The sequence below is a fragment of the Nicotiana attenuata genome, chromosome 8, assembly GCF_001879085.1.
Source record: "Nicotiana attenuata strain UT chromosome 8, NIATTr2, whole genome shotgun sequence".
Taxonomy (NCBI): domain Eukaryota; kingdom Viridiplantae; phylum Streptophyta; class Magnoliopsida; order Solanales; family Solanaceae; genus Nicotiana; species Nicotiana attenuata.
Genome location: NC_031996.1, coordinates 16,683,551 through 16,702,878, shown reverse-complemented (window position 1 = coordinate 16,702,878; position 19,328 = coordinate 16,683,551). Strand labels below are relative to the sequence as shown.

General features: G+C 34.6%; 2 protein-coding genes across 2 annotated transcripts; both read left to right on the top strand.

Moving 5' to 3' along the window:
• LOC109231526 (patatin-like protein 2) lies at nt 11,557-13,975 on the top strand. The gene is made up of 7 exons (XM_019397186.1): nt 11,557-11,700; nt 11,962-12,143; nt 12,222-12,408; nt 12,575-12,736; nt 12,814-13,119; nt 13,582-13,757; nt 13,900-13,975. Exons 1-7 carry the CDS (start codon nt 11,557-11,559, stop codon nt 13,973-13,975), a joined length of 1,233 nt encoding a protein of 410 aa, XP_019252731.1.
• Nucleotides 18,046-18,891, top strand: LOC109231525. The gene has a single exon (XM_019397185.1). It carries the CDS (start codon nt 18,046-18,048, stop codon nt 18,889-18,891), a length of 846 nt encoding a protein of 281 aa, XP_019252730.1.

Sequence of the window (19,328 nt, the reverse complement as noted above, 5' to 3'; positions counted from 1 at the left end):
AGAAGGCTGTTTTTACATCCATTTGATGGATTTGAAGATCATAAAGGCGGCTAACGCTATTAGCATCCAAATGGATGTAATTCTTGTTACCAGCGAGTATGTGTCAAAATAGTCAAGACCTTCTCGCTGTCTAAATCCTTTGACAACAAGTCTTGCCTTGTATTTGTCAATAGTACCATCGTCTTTCATTTTCTTCTTGAAAATCCATTTAGAACCCAATGTTTTATTACCTGGAGGAAGGTCAACCAATTCCCATGTATGGTTGCTCAATATGGATTCTATTTCACTATTGACCGCTTCTTTCCAATATTGTGCTTCTGATGAAGACATTGCTTCCTTGAAGGTACGAGGCTCATTTTCTAACAGAAAAGTCAGAAAATCTGGACCGAATGATGTAGATGTCCTTTGACGTTTACTTCTTCTTGGATTTTCTTCATTAGGCATACCATCTGTTATTTCCTCCCGAGGTCATTTTGACTTTTGGTATGTCACTTCACTTTCCTTTTTATACGGATAAATAGTTTCAAAGATTTCAGCATTATCTGATTCTATTATCGTATTAACGTGAATCTCCGGATTTTCTGACTTATGAACCAGAAAACGATATGCCTTGCTATTGGTTACATATCCAATAAATACACAATCAACCATTTTTGGACCTATCTTAACCCTTTTAGGTTTAGGAACTTGTACCTTAGCTAGACATCCCCACACTTTGAAGTATATCAAGCTGGGCTTCCTTCCTTTCCACTTTTCATAAGGAATGGACTGTGTTTTACTATGAGGTACACAGTTGATTATTCGGTTAGCTGTAAGTATAGCTTCCCCCTACAAGTTCTGTGGTAAGCCAGAACTTATTAGCAATGTATTCATCATCTTCTTCAACGTTCGATTCTTCCTCTCCGCAATTCCATTCGATTGTGGAGAGTAAGGGGCAGTTGTTTGGTGAATAATGCTATTTTCCAAACATATTTCTTCAAAAGGAGATTCATATTTGCCACTCCTATCACTTCTTATCATTTTGATCTTTTTGTTTAGTTGCGTTTCAACTTCACTCTTGTATTGCTTGAAAGCATCAATTGCCTCATCTTTACTATTAAGTAAATAAACATAGCAGTATCTCGTGCTATCGTCAATAAAAGTAATAAAATACTTTTTCCCATCGCGAGATGGTGTTGACTTCATGTCACAAATATCTGTGTGAATTAAGTCTAAAGGACTTGAATTCCTTTCAACGGACTTATAAGGATGCTTAGCATACTTTGATTCTACACATATTTGACATTTGGAATTAATGCAATCAAATTTTGGAAATACTTCTAGATTTATCATCTTTCGCAATGTTTTGAAGTTGACGTGTCCTAAACGCGAATGCCATAAAGTGTTTGACTCAAGTAAGTAAGAAGAAGCATTCACTTTATTGATAGGAACTGCTATTACATTTAGCTTAAAAAGGCCCTCATTCAGGTAACCTTTTCCTACATACATATCATTCTTACTTAGTACAATACTATTGGAAACAAAAATACATTTGAATCCATTCTTGACAAGAAGTGAGGTAGACACCAGATCTTGCAAATTCTGGAACATGGAGAACTTGGTTTAGAGTCACAATCTTTCCCGACGTCATCTTCAACGCAATCTTGCCAACTCCTTCAATTTTGGCTGTAGACGAATTTCCCATGAAAATTGTCTCGTCGGGTCCTGCGGGGGCATAAGAAGAAAATAACTCCTTGTTAGCACAAACATGGCGGGTGGCTCCAGAATCTATCCACCATTCTTTAGGATTTCCTACCAAGCTGCATTCAGACAACATGGCACACAAGTCCTCCATGTCTTCAACATTTTCAACCATGTTTGCTTGATTCTTCTTCTTGTTTTTCTTTTGTACATCATTCTTTGGTGCACGACAGTCCACGGCCTTATGCCCAGACTTTCCACAGTTGTGGCAATTACCCTCGAACTTTTTCTTGCTTGGATAATTCTTTGGTTGCCTTTTTCCTCTTCTTATTTTGTGGCGCCTCCTCAACAATGTTAGCCCTTATTATTGTCGAGTTGCCACGTGACTTCTTTTCAGCATTTTTGTTGTCTTCTTCTATCCTCAAACGAACAATCAAGTCTTCAAGCGTCATTTCCTTCCGCTTGTGTTTAATATAGTTCTTAAAGTCTTTCCACAACGGAGGTAATTTCTCAATGAAAGCGGCAACTTGAAAGGCCTCATTAATGACCATACCTTCAGCAAGGAGGCCATGCACAATAACTTGTAATTCTTGGACTTGAGTTATGACCGACCTAGTGTCAATCATCTTGAAATTCAAAAACCCAGCAGCCACGAACTTCTTAAGTCCGGCATCCTCAGTCTTGTACTTTTTCTCAAGCGCATTCCATAACGCTTTTGATGTTTCCATGACACTATAGACATTGTACAGGCTATCTTCCAAACAACTCAAGATGTAGTTCTTGCACAAGAAATCAGAATATTTCCATGCTCCAGTTACAACACATCGTTCGTCATCTGGAGTGTTTTCAGCCAGGACCGGAGGATCCTCCTTGATGAATCGCTGCAAACTTAACGTAGTAAGATAGAAAAGCATCTTCATTTGCCAACGTTTGAAGTCAATACCGGAAAAATTTCCGGGTTTTTCTGCTGGTGCCATAGCATGAGCAGGAGTTGAACGGCTTGACGAGGTAGAAACACTCGTAACAGTAGCACCCGTTCCCGCAACATTTTCATTAGTTTGGTTTTCATTCGTCATTTTTCTGTAGAGTTGGAAACAAAACAGAACTTTGTTAAATCAGTGAAGTTTTGATATCTTCAAACTGAATACCAAATCAAACATATAACACGTAACAATGGTGAAGTTTTTATATACTTCAAACCCGTACGTTTATTATTCCGGTAAAGTTTTGATATACTTTAAATCGGACAGAACAATTATTGGAGTAGAAAGCACGAAGGCTTTAGTCTCCAAACCAATATACAATAGATAAAAGTTTAATATATATTTTAACACAGAAACGTTAGTATAAAATTAAAATTCCTTAAGCTTGTTGTTGCTACTATGTTAAAACACAAAATCAGAAAACTGTTAGAAGAATAAAAGAAATTGGAAGAACAGTAAAGATTAAGAAATATTCCGAGTCCACAATTTGCTTGTGCGTCCTTAAAGAATTTTAACCCCCTCACATGTTGCCAAGGTAATAGATTAAATCTTCCCAGGATAAAACGGAATAAACCTTCCTACAACAGTAGCAATACAAACTGCAGGATACCAACGAACTTAAAGAACGGAGCAAAATCACACTAACGAATTTGAGAGAGAGAGACTGCGAATTAGAATGCAGTATTTTCAGAAAGAAGGAAGTTCTGTAATGTTTTTGGTGTGTTAAAAACGAAGCCATGCCTCAGAATTTATACGCAATTATTGGAAAAGGTGTGATATTTGTTCTGGAAAAGGTGCCTTTTCAGAAGTTTACGCGGCCTGCCGCGGTCCTACCGCGGTTACGCCAGGACCCCAGAGTGGCCCTCTGAATCTACAGCAGGGTTCTGGCGAGGCCCTACCGCGGTTACGCCAGGACCGCGGCCAGATTATCCTTCTGAATCTTCAGCAGTGATCTGGCATTTAATTAATTATTAAATAATTAATTAAATAAATTTTGTCCAAAAATAATCTTATCGATCAAATCCAAATCCAAATCCCCAAAGCCAAAGCCGAGCGAGCGACGACGACGGCGCAAGGGATCATTCTCTTCAACTCCTTTTAAGAGCTTTATGAAGTGATTCTATATATAAGCACACAAATGTAGTTGTCCCTCACCAATGAGGGACAAAGTGCAAGTCAAAAGCTCACTTCATTCAAATTTTTATTTCCCTCCATTTTATTTCCCACCATTTCCAATTCACACTCTTATACTTTAAAGCCCAATACTTAAAGTCTTTGAAGCTCAATGTCTTTAAAGTCCAACAATTGGTATAAGGACAAAGTGGATCTGGAAAGTCCACTATAATTGCTCTAATATAAAGATTTTATGATCCTTTAGGTGGCATAGTAAAAATAGACGGCCGCGACATAAGATCATACCACCTGAGGTATTTGAGGACGCGCATAGCGCTTGTAAGCCAAGAACCTATATTGTTTACATGAACCATAAGGCAAAACATAGCCTATGGAGCATCAGAAAAAGTGGACGTAACAGAAATAATAGAGGCCGCGTAGGCAGCAAACGCCCATGGTTTCATATCAGCATTTAAAGACGGACATGACACTTGATGCGGGTACAGGGGACTACAGTTATCAGGAGGGCAAAAACAGAGAATTGCGATAGCTCGTGCAATATTGAAAAATCCTGGTTCTAAATAATCTTGAAACTCCACAGCCCCTTAGCTTTTTCCTCTTAATTTTTTCCCAAATAACTCTTCAGGAGATTATAATGGATGCATGGTAGTCTCTTTGTCCCATTTTAATGGGTCGTTTGGTTGGAAAGAAATTATCCTAGGATTAATTAGCTCGGAGTTAGTTATTCCGGGATTAGTTATTTCGTCATGAGAATAAAAAAAACCTACAATCCCGGGATAACTAATTCCGGAATTAATTATACCGCAATTTTCACCCAACCAAATATGAGATAAATCTTTTTAAATTTAGTTCCGGATTAATTATTCCTTATCCCTCATATCAAACGAGCCCTAAATGTATAGAGGTTAGTACTATTAGCAATACATTTAATTTTTATATATAGCTGTTATTTGAATTAATATTCACCTTCCACTTTTTACAACAACTCAGTGTAATTCCACAAAGTGGGGTTTGCGGAGGAGAGTGTATACACAGACCTTAATCCTACTTTGTGCAGGTAGAGAAGTTATTTTCGATAGATTATCCACTTAGGCAAGTACAATTACATCAGTTAAGAAATGCAATATAAAAATAAAAAAATTATGGAAAAGAAATAGGGGAAACGAGAAAGCAACACGCCGAAACAATAGCAACAACAAATATAAAACAGGAGTCCAAGAATATAATATCCCAAAAAGAGGAAAAAAAAACTAAAGCTACCGGCATAGTAAAGAAGTATGCTATACTATCTTCTAACCCTCCACCTTAATCCTCAACTTTCCGTCCTTTCTAGCACTAAATCTATTCTCTCTTTAATTCATTCCTAACTTTCTATTTTCTTGTTGTTTGAAAATAAGAGCTTTATAGAGAAAAAAGTGTTAAGTGAGCTTTAGAGCTACGATTATGGATAAAGGAATTATATCCATCTCACCACATTACTTGATAGTAATATTTGTTATGTAACTGTTGCAGCACGCGGGAGAAATTTTATGTTGGGTCTCACACAACAAACAATAATTGTATAAGACTCCATTCGAAAATTTTTATTTTGAGTGAGATATATCATGTAATAGTTGAGTGAGGGCAGTGGTTGCTTGCCAAATGGCACCTGTGGGATCCACATTTAATGAAAAATCCCCCTCTCTCTCCCTCATTCAACTTTACCGTTCCCCAGACCAACCCCCTCTCTCTCTTCCACTTTCTTCTTCTTCCTCCGTAACTTCATAGCATAAAGCTTAACGCCTATCAAAAAAATCAAGCAAAAAAAAAGTGTCATGAAAAATCACTTAATATTCATCAGTCATACAAATAAGAGCGAGTTGAAGAGAGGACAAAATTTAGGGCTCCAATAAAATTGGGTCTTTTCTTGTCGATGATGAGACCAGATACGAAGAAGAGGGGTCTTGTTTTTCCCCATTCTTTTTCCTTTTTATCTTTTTCCTCTTAACATTTTTTTTGGTTTTTATTTTTATTTTTATTACAAACTGGAAACATTCTGCTACAAACATCCTTTGGAAGAAAAATAACGTGAAAAACGTTTTTTTGGCTAAACTTTTTTCAAATTTAATTGAACAGAAATTTGGCCCAAAAAAATTTCACCTTTCCGTCTATTTTATAATACAATTTTCACAATTTTAAAGAATTTAAGTTTATTAAATTGTTCACACATTAGCTTTAATGTGATGTTTTCTCTCTTTTAAACTAGTAGTTTAGTATTTTATTACATAATTACTGATATTTTTATATAAATCAAAGTAACATATTAAAAAAAAAAAAATCCGAGTCAAAGTTATGGAGGAAGTAGAAGAAAGTGGAAGAAAGAGAGAGAGGAGATTGGTCTGGGGAACGGTAAAGTTGAATGGGGAGAGACGGGATTTCATTAAATGCGGCCCCCACAGGTGCCATTTGGAAATCAACTACTGCCCTCACTCAACTATTACATGGCATATCTCATTCAAAATAAAATTTCTCCAAAAGCACATACAATCATGCGCCCACAATTATATAATCACATCATTACTATTTTTCACAATACAACTTACACCTATACCTGTTTAGCCATAAATTTTGTCAAAATATATTTAGGTTTTATTTGGCAAACACATGTTTATTTATAAATTTTATGTATAATTTGGCAAATTCCCAAAATTCAAAACGATATCACTATTATATTTTTTTAAAAATTGCCCCAATCTTTTGTATTTTATAAAAGAGCCTACCATTTATTATTTTTGTAACAATGTTGTTTCGTCTTCTCGGTCATCTGATAGTGTTATTATGTAGTTCATTATAAAAATAATTATTTTATAACAAATTTATTTATGTTCAGGATATGGTTTGCGATAATATAATGAATGTTAATGATAAACGTATTGTTGGATATTTGTGATAGTTTTTAGAATTTGTAAATATAAGTCATATTTCATATTTTTTTTTAAAAAAAAAGTGAAATATATTTTGAAAATATATGTGTAAACATATTTTCATCTTCACACCAAATTTGGCAAACTAGATTCTGAGATAGAGTTTGGTTTGTTTACAGCGGAACACGGCTGGGATTTTGGGGCCCACACTTTATTTATTAGTCCCCCACACAAGTATTAGGTGGCATGTCTCCCACATTGTAAAATTTCTCGGCACGCGGCATCCTATTTGAAATCTTTTAACTACAGTATTTTTCAAAAACTAGTATCTATAAACATGCGTTGCACGTTAATAATGGCATATGATGATTTAAATATTTATTTATATGAAAAAAATAAAATTTAATTGATGAGAGAAAATTTATATGTAATACTTCAACAATCATCTAAATGTCGAAAAATATTGTTACATTAGCATAATACGTGAATTTAAAATGAAAGAATATCATTGGAACTTACATGAATGATCAATTTTAGTCATGTTAAGTAGATAATTATGTATTGTATTATAAATGTATCTAATGTGATGGTATCTTACCGAACACTTTTTTTTGTTTCAAAAGACGAAAGTTGAATTCGGGGATAAGAATATACTTAGAAGTACATTGACCAGTATCATGATAATTTTTGCATGCATGGATAGTCAAAACTTCTATATACCGTATGTGTGCTATTGCATAAGCTATTTGACGTATAGTTTTTCAGTAGCACAACAGGCATATTTTTCTTCATAATCAACCTATATTGAATGGAAGATCAATTTTAACTTAGTTTATTATATATACGGTGACACTAACATACGTAAAAAATAATAAACTTGACAACAAACATATATGGCAGGAGGCCATTTGGTATTAAAGTATTTCAGTATTCTTCTTGGTAGCAATTATTGGTAACATTTTCCGCTAAGTAAAAAATAGAAAAATATTTTATTTTTACTATAAAATTTTGCAATCAATATTTTATTGAATTGATCAACACATTCATTTCTGTTAGCTAGGATATCTTTTTAATTCTATCATGTGATTTGCACAAATTGTGTTTAAATCTAATGATAGAAATATTTCTCTTATTAAATCACTACTATTACCATTGGGATTGATAACCAAGTGTTCCGCAAGAACCAAAATTTCTTTTATTGGATGCTCTTCTTCGTTTCCAAAACGAAGTAAGAAGACACTGAATACTGGATCTGTTCTTACTTTATATTTTTTATCAGTTGAATTTTTTTCATTTGAGGCCAGAAGTATAACATTGGCAAGCTAGTTTTATCGTCTCTGCTTTTGTCGATTTTGGAACTACTGGTAGTACTTGATATAAATTGCCTCTCGAACCATTAATTTTTACCAAACGGTTCATTAATATTCAATATATCTCTAGAACTCCGGGCAATTATTTCGATCATTTGGCATTTAGCCATAAGTGCTTCATCCCATATTTTTAATTTTGCTTTCTTTATAAATTCAGCATCATTGCTCTGTTTTGATATATTTGTGATGGTTATTTGATTTCTTTGAAAAGGTATATCAAATCTAAAGTGGTGGGGCTCACAAAAAAATTATTGTTGGTACATCACTTGCTATTATTGGTAGCAGTGTCATGCCTCTTGATATGATATTTGCAAATAATGCATGACATAGAAATATTATTTCGATTTCACCGGTGCATCTACAAGGAATAATTTTGTTATAGCAAAGTCGAGTCTTTATAATATAGTATTGAAAGCTTGTTCTTATTTAGAATTTAGCTTTGATTGCGCTTCCTCTTACACTTGTATAACATTTTGATTCTTAATAATATGTTAACCTTTTTACATTGTGTGCTAATGCTCTTTTTATGGAATAAATTTATGTACCCTAAGATTTTTTTAAACTTAAATAAGAATTTTACTCATATGAGGAATTTATAAAAAATAATTGACTTGGATTCTCTTGCTAAATAATTAATTAAAAGATTTAATTATTTGATTTTAACATAAAACATAATTATTCTATGTTGATTTAGATCTTAATATTAGTTCATTTTGGCAAAGACCATAAATGATTTGAATATTTAATCTTACTTATACTTTTATCCACCATAAATATTATTTTCAAAGAGTAAAATATTGATATGACATTTTACTTATAGATCTTTATGTCTATAGAATCATCAGTGGTATTGATTCTTACCAGCTATTTTTTTCTCTTTCTCATACATTTATATTCTTAAATATTTTCTTAGTTATTCTTTAATAATTGAGAATTTCTTAATATTACACAAAAAATTGCTAAAAAATTATTATTTGAGTAGGAAAATAGATCAAATATAATATAAAAATATATTATCGTGGTTTTTTTTTCTCTCAATAACTCTTTATGCAGTCCATTTAATACTACTTTTATTTTTTCTACATTATGGAGTGGTAATGTATTGCTAATGCGGAAGATTCTTATGAAACTAATTTTATTAAATCTTCCTACATATTTTTAATAAGAATTTATTAGATTTTTTATTTTATTTTAAATCTTAAATATTAAAAATTAGCAAAGAAGATATTGTAGTCCAAGAAATAGGTAACTACATTTGATGATATATTTGTAAATAACAATAAATAAATGCCTAGGTCTATATAAATTCGATAATAGATGAAACTGCATATTCTAATAGACAATGAGATTTATGTTTTTCTTGCACTACCTTCGTATTTCTTTTCTAAATCAAGCGAGTGGCAAATTCTTTGTGCTTCACGATTGCCGTTTGCGATATAATTGGTATTATTTTATATATTACACTATTTGAATTCATCGTACCATATTACCATTGCGGTGTTATAGCCTTGTGGTTTGCAAATGATTTGAAACAAAGAAAATCATTGACAGTGAATAGCTTAGAATTGGTCAATTTTTTATTAACGGCATTTGAAAATCTATCCAGTTCCTTTTGATAGATGATAGTCCTAATTCCTTTGAAAGTACATGCTTTATTAGACGTGTCTTTAGTGGGAAAAGAAGTAATTGATTAAGGTGCTTCATAATAATAAAATTAAACAAATTAGTAGCTCCTGAATTTTTGGCCTAATATTTTAGGGGAATAATAACGTGCAGTTTGATAAGGACTCCTTAAAAGCTTTTGTTTTACTCGGTTAATTCTTATTTTAATAGAACTCTTTATTGTAATGACAATTATGGTCTTTGCCAAAAGAAATAAACATTAATGATTCAAGGATATTTTCGTATGTCAACATTATTATTCGTGCTTTTATAATAATATAGAATAGATATAGATAGATAGATAGATATAGATAGATAGATAGATAGATAGATAGATAGATAGATATATCCTCATCATTAGAGCTGTCAATATGGGCCGGGCCGGGCTAGCCCAACCCAGCCCACGTGGGCTTTAGCAATTGACGGGCTGGGCTGGGTTAGCCCACCATTTTGATGGGCCTTATAATGGTCAGCCCACCCCAGCCCTATGTGGGCCGCGGGTCCCTACGGGCCGGCCCATTATTTTTAAAAAATATAATTTTATATTTTCTTTAAGTTCTACCTAAAAAAGATAATTATTTAAAAGTTAAAAATATTTTATTGGAAAAAATTCGCAAAACTTAATAACTTTTTATATTGTTTCAATATATCACAATAAATACAAAAAAAAAAAGTAAAAGACATGAATATATTTCATTCACTAAAAGTCAAAACTTAAAACAAACTATTCAAGAGAACGTTCAGGATGCTTATGAGATATCCAACACATCATCTTCATCAAACACATTTGAATCCGCTTTGTGACAAGGTTGTTTTAACATCTTCACTTTCATCTACAATTCATATGCAATATTAATTAGTTAAATATTAAAAATAATTAAATTTTAAAATTAATAATATTTAAATTCACATAAAAAAATATTACCAGTTTGAGTTCGGGAAAACCTGTGCAGCCAATTTCTAGTAGTAACAAGTGTTTGGACTTTTTCATAATAAATGCAACTTCTGTACTTTGTAAGAACATGCCACCAATGCTAAATGTTGATTCCGATGGTACAATGGTAATAAGAATGCTAAGTACATCACGCACCATCATTGAAAGATCGGGTTATTTTCTAGAATGGTTCTTCCAATACATGACAACATTATCTCTTGAAACTTCTCAAGATCAAGTTTTGGTTCCTCTTAGTAAAGATCCAATTCTGACTTTCCATCTCTAAAGGCAGTATACTTTTTATTTTTTATATATTTTAAATAAATATTTTATTAGGCCCACGGGCCGGCCCGACCCAGCCTCAATCAAGCCTCACGGGCTTACTCGGGCCGGGCTTAAAAGCCTCGTTTTTAAACGGGCTCCAAAAAATCTAGCACAACCCTGCTAAATCACGGGTTGGGTTGGGCTGGCCCAACGGGCCAAGCCCATATTGACGGCTCTACTCATCGTGTATACGTAGATTTCCTAATGTACTAATCCCATTATTATCGGATAAAACTTTCCGAGAAAAAGAATCCTACTCAATCGAAGTAAACGGATCAAGATTCTTATTTATGTTACTATATTAAAACCTTTTCCTAATACGAATCCTAATTCATATATAATTTCCAAAATTAATGTACTGAGTTTTCTATTTTTTGTTTCTAAATTTGGTACCAATTAATTACTTCCTTTCTATCATGGGAATATTGTAAAACTTTCTATTTTCTGATCAAATACACCTATAAAAGGTTGATGTAAGTATCACTTGCCCAGAACGAAAGAAGAAAAAAATCAAAGTATCGTGAATTTGTCATAAAATATTTTTTTAGCGTTGATCAATACGAAAGATGAAAACAACAACATTGGCTTCACTTGAAGGTCTTCAGTCTCCAACTGAAGAAAAGCTTGTCACCATTCTTAGTATCGATGGAGGAGGCATTAGGGGAATCATACCTGCCACCATTCTTGAATACCTTGAATCTCAACTTCAGGTGAGAAACTTCCAACTTGAACTTATTGCATGCATTATTCTTTTTTCTTTTGTTTCTGAATTAGCTGGTGTTCGGTTTCCGTATTGGGACCGGCCTAAGTCTAGATTTGCGTCGGAAAATCCTACATTGAGGGTAGAACGTTCCCTAACAAATGAGATTATGTGATATTTCTATGGAATAGCAAGTAGTAATAAATAACAAGTTTTGGCAAAATTAATGCTCTACTTTAAACTAATTACAACTTAAAAATTTTGATAATAGGAATTGGACGGAAAGGATGCAAGGCTCGCAGATTACTTCGATGTAATTGCAGGGACGAGTACTGGTGGATTAGTGACGGCTATGTTAACTACACCAGATAAAGAGGGACGTCCTCTTTTTGCTGCTAAAGATATTGTGCCCTTCTATCTTGAACATGGTCCCAAGATATTTCCACATAATGGGTAAAATACTTAGCAATATAATATATATTACTTATTTTTTATTTAACTGACGACTGAAGTTGCTTATTTAATTTTCAGAGGATTGCTTGGATCAATAAAAAGGATGCTGAAATCTCTAGTGAGACCAAAGTACAACGGGAAATATCTTCACAAAGTTATAAAGGAGAAACTAAGGGAGACTCGATTGCATGAAACTTTAACCAACATTGTTATTCCAACTTTTGATATCAAGAATTTACAGCCAACTGTCTTCTCTACATTTGAGGTTGGTCTCCTTAATTTATCTTAATTGTTTACAACTTGTATTCTTGAAAAGAAAACTAAATTAATAATCTTTAATTTTTAGCTAGTTCATCCTTGACCTAAGGGAGTGTAACGTACGGCTCGAACATGTGACCTAATTATGCACGTATATTTCATGCATCATGCAGGCAAAAGAAAATTCATTAATGGATGCTCGGCTATCAGATATATGCATCAGCACATCTGCAGCTCCAACTTATCTTCCTGCTCACTATTTCAAGAACCAAGACAAAGATGGCAACGTTCAAGAATTCAATCTAGTAGATGGTGGAGTTGCAGCCAACAATCCAGTAATTAATTATCTACCCTTTTTAATCTTCTTAATTTCTCATTAGTTCATGTAATTACTAACTCTTGATCATTTCAGGCTCTTGTAGCAACAAGCCAAGTGACCAAACAAATCCTACACGGAAATCCAGATTTCTTTCCTGTAAAACCAGAGGATTATGGTCGATTTTTAATGATATCATTAGGTACTGGATCATCAACAAAAATGAAACCAAAATACAATGCTAAAACAGCAGCAAAATGGGGTATTTGCAAATGGCTCCTCTATGGTGGTTCATCTCCAATCTTGGATCTTCTTACTCATGCCAGTGATGATATGGTTGATTTCCATATTTCTGCCCTCCTCCAAGCACTTCATTCCGAAAATAATTACCTTCGCATTCAGGTATTCAGCCGTTTCATTTTATGTGAACTTAAGCGTAAAATTTGACAATTTTGAAACTTTTTGTCTTAAAAAACGCTATATATAACATTGGTGTGACTATAAATGCATGTTATTAAAGATAGAACGAGAATATAAGTGAGACATGAGCTTATACAACCAGACTTCTCTATAACATCCCTATATAACTGTCATTCACTGTAAAAGTCAAGTTTTCCTCGAAATTGATTTTTAACATAGCGGTCTTCGCGCATAGACCCTTGTGGTGGGCCCCGCACATAGCGGGAGCTTAATGCACCAGGCTGTCTTTATTTTTATAACATATGTTCTTTATAACAACACTCGATCACTATAGCATCCGAAAAATATCGAAAAAAATGAGACTGTTATAGAGTGGTTTGACTGTAAATTAAAATCATCATCCAACTTAATTAACACTATTTTTGTAATTGATGATCATGATAGGATGACACATTGAATGGGACAGATTCCTCTGTTGACATATCAACGAAGGTTAACATGAAGAAATTAGTTGAAATTGGGAAGAATCTGTTGAAAAAAACAGTTTCAAGGATTAATTTGCAGACAGGTCTACTTGAACCATGCCAACATAGTGGCTCAAATGAAGAAGCTCTGAAAAGGTATATTCAAAATTGTCTATACTGAATATCATTACACATCTTTTAGATATATATATATATATATATATATATAGTAAAAGCAATATAAAAATTTATTTAATTTGTTTGGAATACATGATTTGACCTAACAATTTTTTGTCAGGTTTGCCCAGTTGCTTTCTGAAGAAAGGAGACTTAGGAAATCCAAGGCAGCTTTAACAGGCATAAGATCAGAGTAGCTGGTTATTTTTTACCCCGTTCCAGAGCTCGAACACGAAAGCTTTGATTAAGAATGGAGTAGTAATTATGGTTCTAATTTTTTGTTAATATATGTATTAAGCTTGAGTTGTAAATAGATTTATTATATGTGTGTAGTTGCTGTTAATAGATGTAATCAATAGCAGTACTGCTAGATAGTATTTGTTCTAGCAGTTGCATTCATGTATAATATATAGATTTAATTTTATTACCTTACTATACAAAATATCTCAACTTATACTCCATTATATTAGCAAATTGTATTATATTTATTTTTTATATTAACGGAATTCGAGTTTGAACTATAACGTAGGGTAATTTTGCACCATAATCAAAAGAAAATGAGTAAAATTCGACAATTTTTTTCCAAATATATTTTGACACGTGCAAGTAAAAATTGGAGCTCCGTTAAAGTCAAAACCAAAGGCAAATAACGGCGCAAGATGCACTTCTTTCGTAGTTTTCTCCTTTTTATTTTTAAGAAAAATAATAATTATTACTGTACATCAACTAACTAATACTTTGTTTGGGTTACTGTTTTATCATTATTTTGTATAATGTATCGTTTAGTATTATATTATATATTATTGTATTATTTTTTGGATATAATGTTTGGATAAATCATACGATCTAATAACTTTTTCTTATGTGATTGTGTAAAAATTGCACGGGGCGCCCTTATTTGGTCGCCCCCATTTAACCTATACCCATTTTTTTAAAACCTTTTAACTTGTACCCACTTTTTAAATAACTTCAACCCCCTTTCTCCTCCTTCGTTTTCTCCTTCTTCTTCTTTGCTGCTGTAAATATACAGTAATATAGATATTCATAGATACAATTGCTTTTCTTGCTCTTCTCCTTTTGTCTGGTACAAGGCAATCATTATTCAGTTTCGGCATAAGGTTTATAATGCTCCCTCTCTACCCACATACTCTAAATTAAGCTCGTAACTTGTCTGCTATATACATATATATTTGCTAATATAAAGATAATCAATTAATATTTTTTTTTTTGCAATACATTACATATAAGATTGCAGGTTTTATTGTAGCGCCGAAAGATCCTCAAGTCTGGGATGGTTTGGATCCACATAAATGGCTTTATTTCTTTAAAGTGAAATACTTGACCGTAGAAGGAAGAGGAACGGTTAACAGGATGGGCCAGGGAGCCTATGTAGGAACGCATAGACTTAATGCTCAGAAAGCCTAAGAAAGGCAATTGAAAGGCAAAAACTTGCCAGTTACAAAATAAAAACTTCAGCTCTAGTTACAAAAAGTTCGCCAGTTACAAAACAAAAACTTCAGCTCTAGAGCTGAACTTCAGGCCCGTCTACTAGAATGCTGAAGTTTTGTATGATTGCCTTTGCTACTTCAGCCCCGTATGCTGAAGTTATGCTGAAAAGCGGGTACGCTTGTAATTTTTTTTGCAAAGCGGGCACAAGTTAAAATGTGATACAAAAAGCGGGTATAGATGTAAATGCCCCTTGTATTGGGAAAAATCGAGTTTACATATTGAAGATGACGTGTCATGACACGTGGATCAGTCAAACAGTCAAAGAATTAAAGTTAGCCAAGAGACACGAGCAACAACAGATGCGAGCAAAGGTAGTGGAAGAGGCACGGGCAATTACTTAGGTGATGCAGAGCCCGTACCTATTCAAGACATTTAAAGCACAAAGATCAAGGGGAATTAAGGGAATGAATCTGGTAGCCTGTGAAAGACCAGATACAGTATTTAATGCGTATTAAATACTAAAAACGTTAGAGAATATTTGTTTAATGTAATGATTGTGTAACACTTCATTTAATGTCATTAATTGCTCATAATAGCCCTATTATGACAAGGGTAAGGCACATACCTCCAAAATTACTATAAAAAGGAGGATGTTAAACACTTGTAAGACACAAAATATTATTGGAATACACTTTGATTTACTTGCTTTCTAATCATATTGCTCTCAAAAGTCTTTCTTTATATTCTCTTCTGATTATTAGTAACCCGTGTTCTTCTAAATTTATAGTTTTGACTAAAAACCTATTTTTTGGTTAAACAAATTGGTTCCGTTACCGGGAATCTGATAATCCATTTCCATCAACTATGGCAAACAACAATGATAACAATCAAGGAAATCAGGTAAATCAAAACCAACAAGTTCAGGGAGATCTACAAAACATTAACCTGGTCCCTTCTCCACGTGGTTCACCACGGCAATCTCGTGAAGGCACTCCTGAGTTTCATGCCGGCGGACAGGAACAATTTGAGAATTTTGAAGGGGTAGATGAGGCTTTACAAAAAGCAATTGCTACGCATGTCAATAAAGCTGTTCAGGCTCTAGTTAGTCAGTTACCTGCTGCACCACTTACACCTACACCCAATAACAACACATTGGAGAATCCTCGTTCTGGGCTTGTTAATTCAGGAAACGGAGGAACCCCCAGTGAATCACAGGAGGGAGAACCAGGTAATTTAGCTAATCCTCATTTGCAAAATTTAGTACTAACCCTGCAGAGACAGCTCAAGGAGTAAAATGACCGCATAGAGCAAATACCCGGAGTTCCGCCTGTAATCAAAGGAGTGGATATGGATAAATATTCACAACAAACTTGGAAGCCAAGTGCTGCTCCCCTTCCAATTCCAAAGAAGTTTAAGATGCCTGGCATCCCACATTTAACATCCTCTCAAGTCTCATATTTACCAACCTGTACTCCATAATTATACCCCAATGGGCAATTATCCTCTCTAGGACCTTAGGTTTCTCCTACGCGTCGCTCGGCATCCAATACGTTTGAAATTCGAAGAAAGAGATGGTTTATTACTCTAAGCTTCATAGCACGATCTAGAGTTGAAAGGAATGAGATAATCCTGGATGTCTTGGTAGTTAACCGTTTATATGAGTGGCCGGCACACACATATAAAGAAAACTCCACTAGACACGGCTTCATAGACTCCCTAGGACACTTGAACCTAGNATAACAACACATTGGAGAATCCTCGTTCTGGGCTTGTTAATTCAGGAAACGGAGGAACCCCCAGTGAATCACAGGAGGGAGAACCAGGTAATTTAGCTAATCCTCATTTGCAAAATTTAGTACTAACCCTGCAGAGACAGCTCAAGGAGTAAAATGACCGCATAGAGCAAATACCCGGAGTTCCGCCTGTAATCAAAGGAGTGGATATGGATAAATATTCACAACAAACTTGGAAGCCAAGTGCTGCTCCCCTTCCAATTCCAAAGAAGTTTAAGATGCCTGATATCCCAAAGTATGATGGAACAACAGACCCACGAGACCACATGACAACATTCACAACTGGCGTGAAGGGCAATGATTTGACCAAACAGTAGATCGAATCGGTATTAGTCAAAAAATTTGGTGAAACACTCACCAAAGGGGCGCTAACTTGGTATTCTCTCTTATCCGAAAATTCTATAAACTCTTTTGCTAAGCTTGCAGATTCTTTCATCAAAGCACATTCGGGAGCTCAAAAGGTAGAAAAAAGAATGGAGGATATCTTCAAAATCAAGCAAGGAGATTCAGAACTACTTCGAGATTTCGTGGATAGATTTCAACGTGAAAGAATGACTTTACCGCGTGTACCTGACAACTGGACAGCCATAGCCTTCACAAGTAATTTGAACGAAAAAAACTCGGAGGCCACGAGGAGACTCAAGGAAATCCTTCGAGAATTCCCTGCTACAACATGGAATGATGTTTATAATAGGTACAACACGAAGTTGCAGATTGAAGAGGACAATGTTCCACGATTCCAAAAAGAGGAAAAGGTAAGTTCGAGATGTGCAGAAAATGAAAGGAGGTCCGCTAAAAATAGATACGAGCCTTACATAGGTCTTGCAGGAAAAGACTCACGGTCAAGGCCAGATAATTAAAGGTACGATCACAAATCTAAAAACAATGAGTCAGGTTCCTCATCAAGGTTTAGGAACGAGCGAAACAATCATGAGTCACGAGATGATGACAGAAGTTTAAAGAAAAGATTCGGTGGTTATAATTTCAACGCCAGCACCTCCGAGCTCGTAGCTGTTTTGAGAAGCATGGGAGATAAGGTCCAATGGCCAAAAGAGATGAGGTCAAATCCAAATCGGCGTAACCCTGATCATTGGTGCGAGTTTCATAATGATCACGGTCATAAAACCTCTGATTGCAGATTTTTACAAAGTGAAGTTGATCACTTGTTGAAACAAGGGTATCTTACTGAGTTGTTTAGTGAAAAAGGCAAGGAGGCTTACATGAAAAATAGGCAGGTGCCCCCAAAACCACTATCTCCCAAAAGAACCATCAACGTCATAAGCGGGGGAGAATATATCAACGGCGTAACGTACACAACATCCAATAAAGTTTCTAAAGTCACTATTACCCACGGGAAGCGGATACGACAAGTCTTGGAGGAAGAAAGTATTACCTTCAATGATGCAGATGCAGATGGTGTATTATCTCCACATAATGACGCACTGGTAATATCTCTACTTGTATATGATACTAATGAGAAACGAGTTTTGATTGATCCAGGAAGTTCTGTAAATATTATCCTACTGAGGGTATTACGTGAAATGCAAGCTGAAGAAAAAATGATACCAAAGGCGCATACCTTGTCTGGATTCGATAATTCCAGTGTAGTAACAAAAGGAGAGGTAATACTAACAACTTTTGCAGAAGGTGTTGTTAAAGAAACCAAATTTCAAGTGGTAGATATGGAAATGTCTTATAACATGATCCTGGGGAGACCGTGGATCCATGAAATGGATGCTGTCCCATCAACTTTACACCAAGTTATTAAATTCCCATCACCTTGGGGAATTTGCAAAATTCGTGGAGATCAACATGCAGCTAGGAGTATTAATTCTGTGACAGATGTGAGCACGATGAATGAAGAGAAATAGCAATCACAGAAAGCAGTTGAGGATACCACAGTTCAAACCTCAACTGAGCAGGAACGGACAGATATAGACTCGAGACCTGACACAATTCAAGAGCCAGAAGAAAATGAAAACATTAAAACTACAATTGAAGAATTAGAAGCTGTAATATTGTTTGAATAATGGCAGCGGAAAGTTTATGTTGGAGCAAATCTGAACCCGGATATGAGAGGTATGATAATTGAATTTTTAAAAGCTAACGTGGACTATTTTGCTTGGTCCCATGCTGATATGACAGGTATACCACCAGAGGTAATGACTCACAAGTTAAATGAAGACCCATCATTCACACCGATCAAACAAAAGAAGAGAAAACAAGGAGCTTTCAAAAATCAGGTGATTCAAGATGAGGTTCAGAAGTTATTAAAAATTGGGTCTATCCGCGAGGTAAAATATCCTAA

Coding starts and splice junctions, on each gene's coding strand:
- LOC109231526 (XM_019397186.1), top strand. CDS start 11,557: ATGAAAACAACAACATTGGCTTCACTTGAAGGTCTTCAGTCTCCAACT. Junction 12,409..12,574: donor CTGTCTTCTCTACATTTGAG/GTTGGTCTCCTT, acceptor TGCATCATGCAG/GCAAAAGAAAATTCATTAAT. Junction 12,737..12,813: donor GAGTTGCAGCCAACAATCCA/GTAATTAATTAT, acceptor TGATCATTTCAG/GCTCTTGTAGCAACAAGCCA.
- LOC109231525 (XM_019397185.1), top strand. CDS start 18,046: ATGGGAGATAAGGTCCAATGGCCAAAAGAGATGAGGTCAAATCCAAAT.